This window comes from Bidens hawaiensis, unplaced genomic scaffold, assembly GCF_021521415.1.
Source record: "Bidens hawaiensis isolate Kalapana, Puna unplaced genomic scaffold, B.hawaiensis_p1.1 tig00008970_1, whole genome shotgun sequence".
Lineage (NCBI taxonomy): Eukaryota > Viridiplantae > Streptophyta > Magnoliopsida > Asterales > Asteraceae > Bidens > Bidens hawaiensis.
Genome location: NW_027491655.1, coordinates 177,953 through 197,354, shown reverse-complemented (window position 1 = coordinate 197,354; position 19,402 = coordinate 177,953). Strand labels below are relative to the sequence as shown.

The 19,402-nt window shown below is 36.2% G+C and overlaps 1 protein-coding gene and 1 long non-coding RNA gene across 2 annotated transcripts; one reads left to right on the top strand and one right to left on the bottom strand.

Moving 5' to 3' along the window:
- The first annotated feature begins 8,081 nt into the window (after positions 1 to 8,081).
- On the top strand, positions 8,082 to 9,194 carry LOC143530681 (uncharacterized). The gene is made up of 3 exons (XR_013134906.1): positions 8,082 to 8,251; positions 8,649 to 8,761; positions 8,835 to 9,194. It is a non-coding gene; the product is annotated as an uncharacterized LOC143530681 (long non-coding RNA).
- Positions 9,195 to 14,374: 5,180 nt separating this feature from the next.
- LOC143530656 (MADS-box transcription factor 6-like) lies at positions 14,375 to 15,532 on the bottom strand. The gene is made up of 5 exons (XM_077026134.1): positions 15,308 to 15,532; positions 15,134 to 15,212; positions 14,825 to 14,886; positions 14,581 to 14,680; positions 14,375 to 14,449 (listed from the first exon to the last, which is right to left on the bottom strand). Exons 1-5 carry the CDS (start codon positions 15,487 to 15,489, stop codon positions 14,375 to 14,377), a joined length of 498 nt encoding a protein of 165 aa, XP_076882249.1. The 5' UTR covers positions 15,490 to 15,532.
- Between the last annotated feature and the right edge of the window lie 3,870 nt (positions 15,533 to 19,402).

Here is a 19,402-nt window from a genome sequence, read left to right as displayed (position 1 = left end):
AATAAAAAAAAGGGGGGGTCACTATCGCTTAAAAATATGTCGATTACATCAGTTTGAAGGACTTGTCTTCGGATATGTTTTGGTCCTCATTTTCTACTTGTAGATTTTGAGGATAGCCATTAACCAGATTACTGATTGTGACCGGGGCGGTTTATGATGAGTTTTCATTCTTTCGCTTAAAATTAGTCGATCATACTTAGTTATAAGGACACATACTAGTATGTGGTCGGTCCAGCTGATCCATTGGATCTTCGGGATAGCCGTTTACCTAACGACTTTGTTTTGGTCGGGGCGATTAATGTTAAAATTTTGAAAAAAAAGAGAGGGAAATGAAATTATTTTTCAAGTCTACTACTTCGTAAGAAGTACGTTTGCTATGTTAAACGGAAAATTGATCCAACCTTGGAAAATGATAGATATACTAACTTTGTGTGCTTAACTAGTGAAGTTATTATGCTTAAAAGGCTTTAGGACAGTCATTGTATGTCATGGTAACTTTTTATGGTGCGTAAAAGTAGATGTGATACAAACTAAAACTACTTGATTTTACGTGGAAACTCCTTACGAGTTCTGCATGTCTTCATATATATCTTTCCAAATGATAGGCAGAAAAGCGATTACCCAGTCATACACGAGCCCGTAAGTGTTCTGATTCCCGTGGAGATAGCGTTTCAAGAAACTGCAGTGATCCAGATTCGGGACTTGCAGTTGGTTACTACTCTGAAGTCTATGTAAAGTTTATCATAAATATATATATATATATATATATATATATATGAGTTATTGAAACATTTTAGAGTTCAACATATCAAGACTTCTTAATCATGGAGTAAGAAAGAGAACGGGAAGCAGATGAAGAGTAATTACAAACTTAATCAGACACTATGGATCGAAGTCAATTCGGGGTGACCTGGGGAAAGCCAAATACGCTTTGAGAATAGATAGGAGGCATCAAAATCTCTGAGTTATTGCCCACTTAAATTTTGAGGCTTAATCGAACCTAACTCGTATCACAGAAACGATGAAAACCACTTTAAGTTATACCTGCTTACAACCTGTCTCTATATGTCATAATACAGCTAAACACGGATCTATGTGACAGTCACGTAATTAGTATGATTCCTGTTCGGATCTTTTCTAATACGTGGTAGTCCCTAACTAAACTGAAATTTGATCCCTTATACTTTAAATTTTTAAAGTTTTTGTACTTAGATAGTTTTATGATTTTTTAACTGGTTACTTAGAATTGATCATGTCATTTATTTCTTAAATGGAAGTTTTAAAGAGTTAATTGAAAAATGTTCAAATTATAAGGTTTGATTTTGTAAATATAGGCGATGTCGTTAAACAGGCGAAGTTGTGAATAACTTCGCCTAGGCGAAGTTATCCGTAACTTCGCCTGTATAACTCCGCCCCTATATAAAGGATTTTAAGGGTCAACAGTGTTCATTATTCAAAATCAGCGAACTTATTCACTCATCTTTTCCGGCGAACTTATCCAATATTTTCCGGCGAACTTGTGTTTATTCCGATTCCGAGTTATTTTTTTCCCAGATTTCATACCGATTCAAGGTTCGAGATGCAATTATATCATATCATCAATGTACAAGGGCATTAATCTTAGGTCGTTTCGACCTGGTTATTAACCTCGAATCGTCGGCCATTCAACCGATTTTCAAAAACTTGTTAAGAACCACTTTGATCGTCTAGATAACCTTAACATCATGTTTTCCGGATTCCTTAATCATGAAATCATCAACTGCACGTTGTTCCATAATCCTTACTGTCGCCGATTCAGATTCAGGCGAACTTAAGGTTTAGGCGAAGTTATCCGTAACTTCGCCTGAGGCTTATCTTCGCCTGGTTTAGGCGAAGTTATCCGACACAGCCCCGAAAACATGACACATTATTGGGGCTAGAAACTCACCTGAACACGGTTACATTCACCGTTAATCGTAATCCCTTTCTTCAGTTGTGCACGGCTGACTATATAACAAGTATACGTATCAATTAACTATCACTACTCATATCATCTTTCTAGTCTTAACTACTACCCACAACGAACGGGGGTCCGGGGGCAGCGCCCCTGACAGCGGGGTCTAGGGGCGGCAGCCCCTAGCAGGGTCCAAGGGGCAGAGCCCCTGGCTGGGGTCGAGTTGCCAGGTCAGCTTGGAAAAAATTTTATTTACATTAACTGTCTTAACACATTTTCCATTAGGTTTTTAATTTATTTTCTAAGCGAACTTAACTTTAGGCGAAGTTAAACCTTAAGCGAACTTAACTTTAGGCGAAGTTAAACCTTAAGCGAACTTAGCTTTAGGCGAAGTTAAACCTTAAGCGAACTTAGCTTTAGGCGAAGTTAAACCTTAAGCGAACTTAGCTTTAGGCGAAGTTAAACCTTAAGCGAACTTAGCTTTAGGCGAAGTTAAACCTTAAGCGAACTTAGCTTTAGGCGAAGTTATCAGTTAGGCGAACTTGGCCTTAGGCGAAGTTACCAGCTAGGCGAACTTGGCCTTAGGCGAAGTTACCAGTTAGGCGAACTTGGCCGTAGGCGAAGTTAAGCTTTGAAGGCGAAGTTACCATTTTGAAGGCGAAGTTACTGTTTTGAAGGCGAAGTTGCCCAGTTCGTTACGGGTTTGGTTTTTATCACGCATTTTGGCGATTTTAATACCCTTGTTATGGTTCAACATCACCCACTAACGTTCCCTAACCATTTCGTTCGTATATATATCCCGTATAAACTATAAAGCTTGGATCTTTAAGCTTAAGGACATTCAATAAAACATAAACTTTAAAGGTCAAGAACATACCTTTTGTGCTCGTTTGGATCTCGTTTAACTTGTTTAATCACAACTAATCGTTTACTCTCTCTCGGATCTTGCTCGTTCTCTCCCTCGGCCGCCGGCCGTATATGGCGGTGTGTGTGTGTTTTGGAGTGTGTTAGAGAATAAGATGGAAATGAATGATGGTTTAGGGTTTAAGGTTGGTTTAGGGGATATTTATATCCCTTAAAGCCCATGGACCTAAGGCCCATTCTCATTTAACCCATCTCAATTAGTCTAAGTCCATGATCCGTTCTTTACTCGATGTTAATTAATTAATAACGCGAAATCACTAAACGTAACTTTCTTTATTCAACATTATAAATTTTAGGATGTTACATAGTATGCACGCAGGTGAGTAGAATGAGACAGCTAGCTTGAGCGGGCACATGGTGGGCGAATAGGAGACTGGCATCTGAAGACTCAAGATGTTTTAATGTTAATTGACGTTTATTTTGAAAGACAAGAATGTTTAATTAAGGCAAGTTTTGGATTGTTGTAATGTTTTATGAAAGTTTTTATATTCCGCGAAAGTTTTAATTAACTCTGATTTGTAAGAACTGTGTTTATGAGTAAATCCGATGCTAAAGTAGGGCTACCGGGTTCGGGGCCTTACAGTCTCCCATCTTCTTCTTTTTCTTCTCATCCATAGCAATCTTTTTCATAAGGTCATCAGTTTCATGCAAAGCTCGATCCAAATGCTCCTCCTGGGACTGAGGCATGTCAGTCGGATACCCATATCTTGGAGGTGGGTCGCGGTAACCCATCATCACAATATCGTAGTGGTTCTTTGGATCAGGGTATGGAGTTGCCCTCTCATCAGATTGGTAATTGAAGAAAGCATTGGCAGCCTCATTTTGTTCTTGAATTTCTTTTGCTTGCTCTTTAAGGGATGGAATCTCACCTTGGTATGGTGGGAAGCTTGATGACGCCTTACCCTTGAGTTCCTGGAGAAATTTCATGTATGGATCCACAGAACCATAACTTGGAGCTGAGTGTTGTTCTTCTTCCAGTGTGGTTACTTCATTTGGATTGTTTGGATATTCTTCCTCGGGGTCGGTTTCCTCTTCCGATTCTTCTTCTGGTTCCTCTTCTGGTTCTTCTTCAGTCATTGCCGGCATGCGGATCTTCTCATATGGCATCGTCACTCTCATCTTGGGTTTGCTAGATGATCCTTCCTTGTTGATGTGAGAACTGGCAATATCCATAGTTGAAGTGCCGGTATACCACCTTCGTTAATCGGAGTGGCATTGTATCCAGTCGGATGAAGAAGATTTCGATTCCTCCTTGATTGGTAAATTGGAGAGGAAAGTGTATGAATGATGAGGATTTGGTGGTAAATGTGTTGGACCTCCAGATGGATGATAAGTGGGAATCTCAGTAGGATGATACGTCGGTATTTCGGATGGTTGGTACATTGGAAAGCTTGATGGATGATAGCTTAAATGCCTTGGGGGTTGGTATATTTCATGTGGTGTGTTATCTAGGTGGTAGATTGGACTTGGGTTGGGGTTTTGTTTGTGTTTTTCATTGAAGAATGATTCAAAGTAATCTTTACTCATGACGCCTTGTGGAAATTTGTAATACTTCTTTGCTCTTCTTACTTCCTTGTCATAATATTTCATTAATTCTTTATAAGACATCTTTTGGGTGGTATAGATTGTAGAGAGGGAAAGAAAGGGTTACCAACCAATCTTATCCCTATTCACATTAACAAGTAAATATTTCCTATGCTTGAATCGAAGCTTGGGTATTGTTTTATGATACCCAATTCGCTAAGATCGATGACTCTGATACCAATCTATCACACCCCCATTCTAGTCCTAGGGGTATGATCCATAGTTGGTACCATGTTTGTAAATAAATCAGAATAACGGGTTATAGCGGAAGTCTTTATAAAAACATAAGGATCAATTATATAAAATATTTACATTACAAAAGACGAAACAAAAGTCTCGCTTAGTATTTACTTGTTTATAATTTTTAAAAAACCACCATGTTTTAATATTTACACAAAATTATCCGAGCCATCGGATTCTAGAGCTTCTTCGTCCTTCAAGCTCTAATCTTGATTACCTGCAAAATGTTATTAAAATACGTCAGCAACGAATGCTGGTGAATATGCTGACGCTAAAATATTTTCTTTACTTAATTACCCCTCGAGACCACGTAAGTCTCGGCCCATCTTGGCTTAGGAATAATCAAGTTAAAACAATCATCATAAACTCGAGTCTCTGCACTAGGTCACCTCAGCAAAACACCGCAGCGTTTATGACATAACTTAGGTACCATAAATATACACATGGCCATTCCCCACTCGGACGTAACTTAGGTTCGGCCCATCGTGGCTGGAGGTCGTGACCAAGCGTGGTGCGATGTGCCCACCGCGTTCCACATATGTAAGGATCCAGACAAACGTATACCATAGCCTGAGGGCTGGCTTATACTCTTATTTATAATGTTTTTAGAGACACGTAGCCTCATGTAAAGTTTTACACATAACACGTTTGTCTGTTTGAAAACAAGTTTGTAAAAGTGGGGCGTATTCACCTTTTCAATGGGATCGGCTTCCAACACCGTCCGTTAGTCTTTCCTTCGCTATCTCGCACCTATAGTACGAGTATAACATTCATTAGTCGGATACACGATCCGGCTTAAGACCTTTAGTCTTATCATCTCGATGAACCTTTAGTTCATTATTTCTTTTACTTAAAAACCTTTAGTTATAAAGTAATCTTTATAGACCTTTAGTTTATATTTAAAAACCCGACGTTTCTTCTTCTTTAAGAAACGTATTTATTTTATTATTTAAGCATATTCATAATACTTAAATAATATATTCTATAACAAAGAATTATTATTTACTTACATATATATACTCATATATATATATTTATTTTCTTTTCTTTCTTTTCTTTGTTATTTATTTTCTCTTTTTATATTCATCGAGTATAATTCCGACTTAGGCATTAAGCCTTTATAATATCTTAATATTATTTTGGTCGGGCATTATGCCTACCTTGCTTGGCAACACCCTAGTCAATTGGGCAGCACTTCGACGCCGCTCAATCGATACTCTTTTCTTTTCAACTCCTTCTCCTCACTTGGCACGCTTTTCGAGACACCAATGGCACGTACTTCGAGGAAATTACCGGGTCATCGGGCAACACTTCTTTCTTGTTCGGGATGTCGGGGAGTGGCACGAAAATCGAGATAACGGGCACGGAAAACGAGGTTTCGGGGCACGTTTATCGAGACGGATCGTTGGCACGAACTTCGAGGTAGTGAGAGAAAGCTAGAGAGAGAGAGTAAGTGTGTGAAACCTTGGTGTGAGTTTGGGAAGAACCCATGGCCGCTATTTATAGGGCTGATTTTGGGTCCCATCGCGGTACGCGATGGGTCCCCTGGCTTGCCCGTCTCGTACCGCGACGTAGGTATAGCCAGTCCTAGACTTGCCACGTGGCAACACGTGGCACGCGCCGAGCCACGTGGCGACACGTGGTGACACGTGGCGGCAGACGCTGCCACCGTGTGCCACGTGGCACACGTGTCACTAGGTGTCAGACACCCCATCGCGGTACGCGATGGGAGTCTTTCTTGACCTGTCGCGTAGCTCGATGGGTCAAGAAAACAGAATTTACAATTTGGTCTATGGAGTTTGGATTTTGGCAGAATTGATCCCCTGACTTTGAAAATTGACATTTTTGGCCCGAAATTTACGTGATGTTACAGTTAAGTATCAAAAGGGTTGCCCTTAAGTGAACAATTGAAAATAAAAGTGTAATTTTAAAAACTTACGGTTAAACCATAACATGATTGTCTTATATCAATATTATACTATATTGCATACAGTACACTGCAATACATTATAATTGTCAATGTATAATTGTATAGTGTAAATTGGGTATTATTTATAATTGTCTAGCTTGTTATTTGTGTGTTAGAAATGGTAATAAAAAACGCATAATGTATTACATGTTTTTCATTGTTTTGAATGGTATCAAAGTGATTAATGTTCTTCTCTGAAGCTAGGTGGAGAACTATTAGGTAGAGTACACTAATTAAAAAAATTCACCGTCTAAATAGTAAATAAGTTTACTATTATTACTATTAACGTTTTAATTATACACTTCTTTTACAAATATTCTTAAAATACAAACTGATCAATATTTTTTTTTAATATTCAATAAAATTATATACGTATATCAACTTTGAGAAAATAAAATAATATAAATACTTATCGCACTCAATTGTTTACTTATTATATTAAAATGCATGGACTAATAAGTTACAAGACTTTTGAGTTGGTACTCCAAACACCATTGCAACATTATTTCCTGGTTGTAATGTTACGTCACATCATACAAGTAAAAACTTATAATATTAAAAAGTTATAAATTGTTAATAACAACTAAATCCTTAACCTTTAATCATATTTCTTAAAATCATGTTAGGAGATGCTATATACATATGAGAGATGTTGGTCAACTTATAACTAGCTTATAAGTTGTAATAAATGCTATGTAATGTTAGGTCCATATGTATTAGACGTGTTAGCTTATATAAATGAAGTACTTTATAGTTAAATGTGTTTGAGTAGAGAAGCATGTGACATATTGGAAAGTTTTCATCCGAACAATTAAAAACATACTTGTTAGATAATCGTAAATAAAACGGACAATATGTTGACTGATACGATAAGCCGAAAGTTATAACCATTAACATGATATTTATGTGTGATGTGTCTATGTACAATCATTATACGTGGTGTAAAATTATTTGTTTTCATTTGTAAATTTTGTAAAATAGTCTCTTTTTAACTTTTATTAATCTAAACCAACTTTCCATTAATTGACATTTAAGCTTTAAACCAATCTCAATAAAAGAACTCTATTATTACCATAAATATAGACTTCCCCACCAACAATAACTTGGAAATTGGAATACTCCCGTCTCTCTCAACCACTCTTCCTATCACAATAATCCCAAAAAATCTATCCACTTGCAAAACATTATTCTTGATCAATCCCATTCTGTATATTCCAAGATCAACCCATGATGTGTTCCATGAAAACACCCTAGAGACTCACCTTCTTGGCACTTTCCTTTTAGTTTGACCACAAACGTTGACTTTGATCATCTCTATGTAAGTCCTTTATACCATCACTTTATGTTCAAATGTTCAATCACATGTTGTTTACTTTGATATCTTTTAATTCTCATGATGGGTTAGTTAAGACTAAAGGGTACAAATACAATTAGCAAGTACAATATGTCTAGTGGATTTACATGTCTAGTGGATGAGTGTGAGGCAGACCTTAGTGAGTGCAGAAAATATTACCAAAGACATAAGTTTGTGAAACTCATTCCAAGAGTCCACAAGTTTCAATTAATGGTCAAAATCTGCGGTTCTGCCAGCAATGTAGCCGGTACCACTTGTTAATATTAATATTATTTATTTCTTTATTTCCCATGTTTTTCTTCTCAATTTGCTGTTATAAATTCTAGGGTCGTTGGATTTTAATAATCTCTGCTTTGCTTTGACATATTGGCCGGGATAAATCCTAACTTAAGTGATATTTCGGAACGTCCCATCTTTAAACTTATTTTCCTCTAGCAATCTCACGCTAACTGAAAAGTAACCTTGTTAGTTTTTTGAACGTAACTTTGGTTAGTGGAATTACTGGAAAAAATACGTTTGAAGTTGGGAATGTCTGAAAACATTCCCTGAGTTGGGATTAATCCCGACAAGTAAGTCAAAGTTGGGATTGTTAAAATCCAATAATCATAATTTTTATTATTGAGTTTGTGACATATTAATCATAGGTTCCATTCGTTAGAGGAATTTGATGAGGGGAAAAGAAGTTGTAGAAAGCGGCTTGACGGGCATAACAAGAGAAGAAGAAAGCCTCGACAACATCTTTTACCTCCAAACCATGGTTTGGGTTTTATAATTTTTATGAAAGTGATTGTTTTCTTATTTTAGTGTCATCGGGTTCTTTTTTATTACAGGAAGCGATATGTTGCAGTTTGCTAGTGAACATGTGTACCCAACCACAAACCCTGTATGGAGTGGGGTTGGTGAGGGCCCGACTTGGGTGAATCACCCAAACTATGCTCCCTCTCTTCTGTCATCTTCGGTTGCACCGCCACATGCGTCTAGTTCAACACCAAATCATGTGGTGCATCCCACGTCTGATTTTGGTTCAACGAGTCAGTTGGATCATGAACCGAGTTATGGTGGTTTGGAAAATGACCGTGATGTGGATTGGGGTTGTGTGACCGATACGGATCTTGAACAAACACTTCCCTTTTATTGGCAATCTTAGTGAATGCAACTTTGTATGCAATTGTGTCTTTTGTTTGTTTAAGAACAATTGGAGTAATAGCTTATTAAAATAAGTTTTTCATTGATCTTAAATTTGGTCTTATGAGTTTAGCATGTTACTACAGTCCCATGAGTCAAGATGCAACATTGCAACCAAAACTTATAATGCAAAATTGTGTTGAAAATTTGAAATAATCAAACAAGCTAGTATGAAGCTTTATCTCAGATCACATCCCCAGTCAACATTAATTAGGACAAATTTGTAAGTTATAACTTCGCAATAGTTAAGCATTCTGCTTTTCTAATTTCCAAAAAGAAATTTGCACAAATGGTCCCTATGGTTTGACCATATTGTAAGTTTGGTCTCTAGGACTCTAGGTTTTAAAAGTTGCAAACTTAGTCTAAACATTTGTAAGATGGTTGCAGGTTTAGTCCACCATGTTAATCCAAGTTAATTTTTAATGGAGAAGTTATTTCGTGTGCGATACATGTGAAGATAATTGTGTTATTAAAAATTCGGAACTCTAAATTTGGGTTACAATTCGTACGTAAGGTATGAATGATAGCGACCCCACCACAATCGCAGACCGACATGGAAAATCAATGAAATGACATATGTTGCGTTGATCGACAAAGAGCAGGACCTATGGAAATCACCTTTTGTTGCTTACAATCTCGATCTTGCTTATAATCCCTAAAAACTAACTAGGATTAACGGTGAAGACTAAACATGCAACCCTCTCACGCAATTATGTTTTTCTAAAACTCAAAAGTAAGTTCAACCCATTACGAGCTTGTACACATACTTGAACGCCAATGAAATGATTACACAAGATTTCATTAATCGTGACATTTGAACTAAATATCTTATATCTAGCCTTCCCAAAAAAAAAGCATTGAGTTCACCACTGTACAACTCAACGATTAAGTATCTTAAACTCCAAATTTTCTTGATTCCCATACATATAATCAACTTCTTCTTTCATTTAGTCGAGCTCGTTGAGGTTTCTAGTGTATATATAAACTCATGATCTTCAAGGCATCACCCATACAAAGATAGGCCCAAATGCCTAATTTCAAGTGAATAGGTAGGAATTTCAAATATTTGACTTTTAACCCCTAACCTTTTGTCTAAATATATATTTTACATCTTCTTTTTCAATCATCATCATGTATCCTATCAGAGGATCAGTATCACATACTTCTAACCGTGATAAACTTGTTTGTTCATCAACCATAGAATATTTGATTTTATACTGTACGTTTATGTGGTCTTATGTTTTACTATTACACTTATATTATAACAATAATATATCGTACAAGAAATGAAAAAAAAAATGGAACAATGTTAACACTTAACACAAATATGATATCATCAATTCATATGTAATTAATCACAGATAATTAAATGGAAATTTCATCTTTAAACTCTTCAACAAACTCTTCAACAAACACTAATATTTTTAGTAAAATATCCAAACATATCAATAAAAAGTAATTAATTACACACCACATTACCAAAGTATTTACATCCCAAAACTTACATTACTTGATACTTAAAGCAACCCAAACCTGCATATATTCTTTTCATATATATTTTCCTTTTGTAATAAAAAAGGGATAATATGGTAATGGTAATTTAATTATACACCGGAAAACCAAAATGTATATATAATAATAATAATAATAATAATAATAATAATCAACTGCTGGGAAAACCAAGTTGGTTCATGTTGAGAGGCTGCCCCTCTGGAATAAACCTGCAAAGTTTTAACACTTTTAATTAAATCCAACAATATCATAAACTTGTTTATATAAGTAATTTAGAAACTAAGACCTACAATTAAGTTAAGTTTAAACAAAATATTAATACCTTTGGGTTACATGATCAGATGAATCCAAACCTGAGTTTTCATCGGCCTCGCTCAGTAGCTCATGCAACTTCATCTCCAGTTATATCACAAGCAGTTTAATATCTTAATACAAATTGAAACAAATATATAAAATTAATTAAAATATAAAATTCAAGAAAATGCTTACTTTTTTCTGAAGAATGTTATTTTCTTCTTGCAAAGATTTATGCTGCAACATTATATACATGCAGAAAATATATAAAAATTGCATACCAAAGATTAAAAAAAATGTAGTTTAAACACTAGACATGCATATAACAATATAGAATGTACATGTATAATTATAAGTGTTAGGATTAAACGCACACACGAAACCGAACACACACACGAAAGCAGTAAACGAACACGAGGATTTAACGTGGTTCGGTCTAAACTGACCTACGTCCACGGGTGGCAACTAGGTATATCTTTATTGAGTGACCAATATTACAAGTACATAATGTTGTTTATATAGAGACTGAACTAGGGTTAGTAAATTATTATGCAAGAAATCTAAACCGGGCCGGGCTTGGGCCCGACCGCCCACACCCGTCTCCTCTTTTGACTTCATATAATAAACCGGGCCAACAAGGCCTACGAACCCAACAATCTCCCACTCGGAGGCCTTGAGTACTCTCGTCTGCACTCCTGATTGTACTTCTGTAATCTGAACATTAAACTTCTTCTAGTTGCCACCGCCTTCTCATCAATTAACCTGAAGGCTCGTTGAAGCTCCCCGGAGCTCCAACACGTCAGTCATGGCTGAAACTGCCCCTGACCCGTTCTCTGTCCCTACCGGCTCCCACTGTAACGAACTACCGAATCCTGAGATAACCTGAGAACAAACACTCTCCATATTCAGCAAGTAATTCATTGGAGAGACTTTTACAGCTGGAATACTGGTTTTCTTAATCCACTGTCGACCTGGAACTGTAACTGAAACACGACCTGTGCTCCCACTGTCACGATGTCCCCCAACTGATTTAACCTTCCTAGCTCGTTCATCCTGAATCTTCACTTTGGCTCTGGGTTTGTTACTTGCAAAACGAACCTTCTTCTGCCCACGAGATTCTGTGAACCGGACTTTGTCTTTCACCAAAACTGGATCCACTCCTTTCGGTGACATATCGACCATATACAACGAACCCATTTTCTTGCCACGAGCAACCACGAGATTCCCTTTGACTACTTTCCACTGCCCATTCCCGAACTTAACATCGTGCCCTTGGTCATCCAACTGCTCAACTGATATCAAACGTTTCTTCAAACTTGGAATAACCCTCACGTCTTTCAAAGTCCAAGAAGTACCGGCTGAAGTTATCAAATCAATGTCTCCCATACCCGTAACCTCTAAAATATCATCATTCGCTAGTCGAACCTTTCCAAAATCCCCAAATTTAAGATTCTTCATCGTTTCACTACAGTGAGTGGCATGAAACGATGCACCAGAATCCATCACCCAAGCATCAACGCTACTCTCAACACTACAAACCAAAGCCTCATCACTACTGACCCCGTCATCTGTGTCGTCTTCTGTAACGTTCACCTCTTTCTTACCATTCGGACACTGATTCCTGAAGTGTCCTTTCTCTTTACAACCACAACATTCAATATCCTTACGAGTCTTAGACTGACTCCTCTTCCTGCTCCCACTGCCTCGCTGTTTTCCCCTACCTCTACCTTCTGTGACTAGCATATTGCCTGATGATTCACCTGAACTTCTGCGTCTTGAATCTTCTCCCAGAATCAGATCTTGAATCCCATCGAAAGTAATATTTGTAGACGAACTACAAACTGCAGTCACTGTTTGCGACCAACTGTCGGGCAAAGAGGATAATAACAAGAGGCCTTGAACTTCATCATCAAACTTAATGTCAACTGACACTAAGCGGGACAAGATCGAATTAAGATTATTGATATGAGTTGTAACTGACCCACCCTCTTTCATTCTTGTTGTCACTAGCTCTCGGATAAGATAGACCTTATTCGCTGCCGAAGGCTTCTCATACATGTTGGATAGTGCGTCCATCATACCACGGGCTGTGGTTTCTTTCATGATGTTAAACGCCACATCTTCCGACAACGACAAAGTAATACAAGCCCTAGCTTTCTTGTCTAACTTCTTCCAATCTGCTTCTGACAACTTTTCTGGTTTTTCATCCTCAAACACTACATCCAAGTCTTTCTGACAAAGTAGTGCCTCAATCTGCATCTTCCACCAACCGAACTTCTGTCCGTCAAACTTCTGTATCGAAACCTTTCCGTCTTCTGCCATGACAATGACTAAAACGAAAAACTAGATAAAACACAGACAAACACGCAATGGCACGAGCCTGAACTTAACGACTGTTCTACTGAACTCTGTTAAACAATCAACCTATTTAACGCAGCGGAATATTGAACAGAAAATCAGAAACTGAAACTTTAAACTGAAACAATAAACCTGACAAACGCGGTTGGCACTGGTTTTGGTTTCTTTAACGCTTCTTCTAATTGACAACGGTTCTTCAACTAAAACAGGATCTTGATATAACTGTTCTTGACTCGTACTTTGGATAATATGATCTCGACCCAAATATTTCGTTGGCAAACTGCCAAAGTCTTTTGTCCCACAAAATTAATTAACTAGGTCAAAAGTGCATATCTTGGTCAGAGTTGTTGTCTCTTGTGTCTTGGCCACGCCACTATTTTTCTTAACAAAAGACAAAACCTTAATATCCAAAATTTGTCTTCTTCCTTGATAACAAGCTTCTGCCCGACTAATAAGACAACTGTCGGCGCTACACGTTGGTGATGCAACAACTAATTGCTTTCAAACAGAACCCAACAACTACAACGAGCGCGACAACGGCTGTTGTAGCGGCGAGAGTCGTACGGCGACGGCGGCGGCGGAACCCTAGCGCAGTAGGGTGGCGGCGGCGGCGTATACCCTAACGACAATCGGAAAACCGTAGCAGCGGCGGAACCCTAGCGCAGTAGGGTGGCGGCGGCTGGATGATTTGGCGGCGACTCGGCTGGTTCAACGTGTTCTTCGCGTGATCCGAACCTAAGCTCTAGATACCACTTGTTAGGATTAAACGCACACACGAAAGCAGTAAACGAACACGAGGATTTAACGTGGTTCGGTCTAAACTGACCTACGTCCACGGGTGGCAACTAGGTATATCTTTATTGAGTGACCAATATTACAAGTACATAATGTTGTTTATATAGAGACTGAACTAGGGTTAGTAAATTATTATGCAAGATATCTAAATCGGGCCGGGCTTGGGCCCGACCGCCCACACCCGTCTCCTCTTTTTTCTTCATATAATAAACCGGGCCAACAAGGCCTACGAACCCAACAATAAGCTCTTAAGACTCACAATTCTCTTCAATAAACTTACGTGCTCCGATAAAAGGCGCCACTGCCCAAATTCATTTATTAAATCTTATTAGGATACTCCAATAAAAACTATTACTAGCCTTAAACATAATATAAATATATACTTAGTAAATTAATTATAGTAAAATTGGCCGGTAGAATAACAGTACATACCTTTCTAGCGCGTACACGATCGACCCCAATCCTCAGCTGGCGTTCGAGTTGTTTGAGTTCTTTCATTCCTAATGTGGAAAGATCTTCCGCAGCCAAATGTCTAAAAAACAAAAAACAAAACACTACAATTAATATTGTTATAAACTTATAATATTAACTATTTATTAATAGTGTAACAATAGTAATTACATAAGTAATCAATATAAAAAAATAATTAACTTAGTTATTGTCAAATAATTCATACTTGTGTTTTGTTTCCAGTGTCTCAATTGCTTTCTTCAACTCATCCATTTCATTCTTCCACACCTACACCAAGTCAAATTATTTTCTTTTAAAAAAATTAAAATGGATAAAATAACATTTGAACATACATATATATTATCATCCAGGACTATTTCAATCGAACCGGTTAGCCGAGAATATAACATAGTTGATCAAAATGTTAGTAAGAGCGAACCAGTTTCAGCCGGTCTGTTAATTAATTAATCAGATTTATTTCATTGTTTAGTAAACATTTAGTGTGACAAATATTAATCAAAAGTGTATATAATACCTCCATAGTTCTAACTCCATGGTTATTTATTTTTTGTAGACCCTTTTCATTTCTGTACCTCCTGATTGTTCTATCCATGCTGAAACAATATATATATGCCATCAACTAACTTTGATCATACACACACACACACATATATATAGATATAAATATATAGAGAGAGAAATAACATACTCATGGCTAGAGAACTGATAGGCTTTGCCAGAAGAAGAGAAAACAAGAAGTGCAACCTCAGCATCACAAAGAATAGAGAGTTCAATGGCTTTCTTGAAGAGACCATCTCTTCTCTTAGAGAAGGTGACTTGTCGGTTTGTAGGGTTTTCGATTCGCTTGACCTCTACTTTCCCTCTTCCCATTTTGCTTAATTTTGTCTTTCTTCAATCTTCTATATATATATATATATAACTAAATCTAAATAGTGAAGTGCAAACATCACTTGTATATATCTAGATATATAATCAGATACTTATCTAGATAATCTGATACAATGGAGAGAGAAAGATAAGATATTTGCTTACATAAAATTGTCATACGTGTTACAATTAAAACAACTAACATATGTGTAAAATTATGTATTAAACAATTAATACTTATGGCAGACCTATTGGTCTAGTGGTATGGTGTTCTCTCCTACAAATGTGAGTTTGGGGTTTAAACCCTTGCAAACAAAAGGTAAAAGTGGAATCTTGTTGTTTAAAAAAAAATTAAGCAATAATCTAAATCCTCACCGAGTATAAGGTAAAAAATTTTAGTAAACCTTAGGAACCGAGCACAACATAAATCGAAGTAATATAAGATGAAATCATAAGTTTTATCCATGTCGAAAAAATCACATATGCATGCATATCATCATCATCATATCGTACTCGGTAAACCCCACCAATAGCAAAGGTATGGTAATGTCTGAGGAGGTTAAGATGTAGACAGTCTTACCTCTATCCCGTAGGAACAGAAAAGCTGCTTCCGGTGAAACCCCCGACTCGATAGTAGTTTTGCATCAAGCCTAGGACATAAATCACATAACACTCAACCATCGGTCGATTGGTGCATGTACCATTGTTTTCCGGCTATCAACGCCACCACATGATGCCTAATTAACATTCCGCAACTTTTAACGTTATTTTCACAAGATTAGTAAAATGACGTCAAAATTAGTTCAATTTTACTTTAGTCCACCAGGAGGGTTCACACATATATACATTATATGCGCACATAGCAGCAGGGCGTAACATATACATGCATATTTTAACTTTATGAAGTTATAAATATTTTTTGATGACAAATGTTTTAAAAACTTATTGTGTCAACTTGTATAATCCAAATTTAAAATTTAGTCAGTTTGTTAAGTTACTAAAATATTATGTTATATATACCCACTTGATGTTGTAAACTTGTAATTGATTATGTAAGTTAGGAGTTAGGACAATGTTATTTATCTCAGGTTAAACATTGACATGACACCAGTGTTTCTTTTTCTTGTGCCATCCTGACATGATTTAGTTTGGCACTAGATAAGTGGTTTCAGGTGTTTCATTTTACAGAACCGTACGATTGATTCTAACCAGAATGTCTGACTTGTCATTATTGCTATATGTGTATACATGTGTTTTCATAACTTCATATTATTTGTGAATATTTATGTGATGTAATACATAAATAGGATAAGATAACATCACTTTGAAATAGGATAAGATAACAAATGAATTTCATGTAATCATATCTCGATCGTGATGCTTCATGACGTTAAGATAAATCAATGATAAATCTTATGTATTTTGAGTGCTGTGAGGGGGGGGGGGGGGGTGTTTAACCGAACTGAAACAAAATGTAACCAATAAAATTGAATTTCGATTATGCCTTGTATGAATGTTTGCTATTGAATTTGGGGCTAGCTCAAATTCATTATTTTGGGCCTAAATTCAGTTAGTAAGTATTACAAATACTTTAGGTCAGATATTTTGGTTTGTGTTTACTAATTTAGGCCCAAACATTCAAACGCAAGTATAAAACCAAAAATCCGTTGATAACCAAACCTATAGTAAAACTGCGAAACCAAAATTTCATTTTTGAATCGCTTTGAGCCTAAAACAAGTTAAACAACCCATGAATCGATCTCCTGATTTTCATGTCGCTAAAATGAATATATAAACGTACATACACAAGATACTTGATATCTCTACGGGTGGTTTGTTGTATTGATGTGTTATGGTTTCATACACAACATATAATTTGGCGAGTCAATCTTGAATCATATAATAATTTGGCGAGTCAATCTTGAATCATAATAGTTTCATTGAACACTTCCATAAGATATATCTTATTTTACTAAATTAATTAATGAAAATGTATAAATGCATATATTCTCATACCCACATATTTATTATGCTGTGCCATGCATGCATCTAAGATAATAAAATGATAATGGAAAACAAATAGATGTTAATTGTTTTGTAGTTGTATAGATTAAGGGGACATAATTGTAGTTTTATCTTGGAGCATAAGATGCTTATGTGGGCCATAAATAAATAGTAACATGACAGGTGTCATCCAAAGAGAGGTAACCTCAAACTTAACCTAGGAATATCCGAAGGAGGGTGTACAATACATCCTGCTACACAGGAACACCTCCACCCATGATCAAGAATATCTCTAGTACTAGGTTGATTTCACTCTCTTTAAATGTACAAACGCGTCCAATTTTGTCTTGTTGGGTGGGACCCTATGTCTGACACGTGTCAATCTTTTTATATGTTCTCTTTAATATTGCCAATGTATAGCAGACGTCACCATGTTTAGTAAAACACTAAAACTAGCTCCCACCCACCACGTACTATTGGCCATAAATGTTAATTGATCCAATTGGAATTTAGAGGTGATTCTATTTTTCTTTGTTTGACAAATGAGTGAATGACCACCACTACCAAGTTGTCACTCTTACCTCATATATTATGTGGTTGAACCACAATTTTAAACAGGATGTATTTATGATCACGAATATTTTCCTAAAATTATTTTTATAAGAGATTCTTGTTATTGGAATCTTGGGTTAGTTTTAGACTTTTAGTCCTTAATTATGTGATTGTTTAGATTCAGTCACAATTTAGTCACAATTATGTGATTGATCACGAATAATTATGTGATTATTATAGGTTATAAATTTCTCGTTTTCTATATTTAACTAATTGCCATTTATAAAAAAATGTACCACTACTTAAAAACACATGTACAAATGAAATTATATACATAAAAAATCATTAAACAAGTTTGTTCATGTATATCTTTATATTATAACGTATGCCAACACACTAACGGTAAAAAAGATAAATGTTATATGGTTTATAATTTCAAAATTTCATATATCTTGAAAAGAGATAAATGATTCAGAGATAAATGTGATTTGTTTTATGTATGTCTAATAAAGTGTTACATATGTCTGATAAATAAAGTGTTACTTTATCTCGTAATAAAGTGTTACATATGTCTGATAAATAAATAATTATTCACTGTCATTTGTTTTAACTTTGTGAGTCTAACCTGCTTATTTATGTTCCTTTTATTTCATCTTTCACTCATTTGTAATATATATATCTTCAACTTGCAAAACTAATGAAAATTGATTTCAGTTTGAAACAAATTAGCAGGGTCAGCGCAACGAATGTGGAAGCCTGAATCGAAATAAGATTTCATGGCACTTTCACGACAATTGTTAATAAAAATTTGTATGCTTACTACAAGTTTGGAACTCATGACCTATACTTTACTAACAACCAAGCCTACCACAACATCAATATTTTACTTTGAGTTTACTTCATCCATTATATTATATCTACAAATAATGTTTTTTGGACTAGAGGCCTTAATTACATGTGACCTAAAGCCCTAACTTGTAACAACCAACACCACCCACCCATCGTTCGCCAAACCACATGACAACGCTGCCGCACTCTATGCGTGTAGGATGCAAGGCTTCATCGTTAGAAATTACAATTGAAGTAATAATAAATTAATCCGCATTATGTATAACATAGTAATAAAATATAGGAGGAAAAAAAGTCAAAAAGGTAAGCGTAAATGCTTGTAAATAATGATAAAAACAGGGTGAAGATAAGCGGATAAAATATATTACCAAACAAGACGAAGACACGTTAAGCATAACTTTATGAAAAAAGATAAAAGAGATAGTGAAAGTGGGCCACTTATGTAAGAATAGATTACTGATTACATTAGCATGAAAGGGGCAAGTAACGTTATATCGGACATAATTAACTT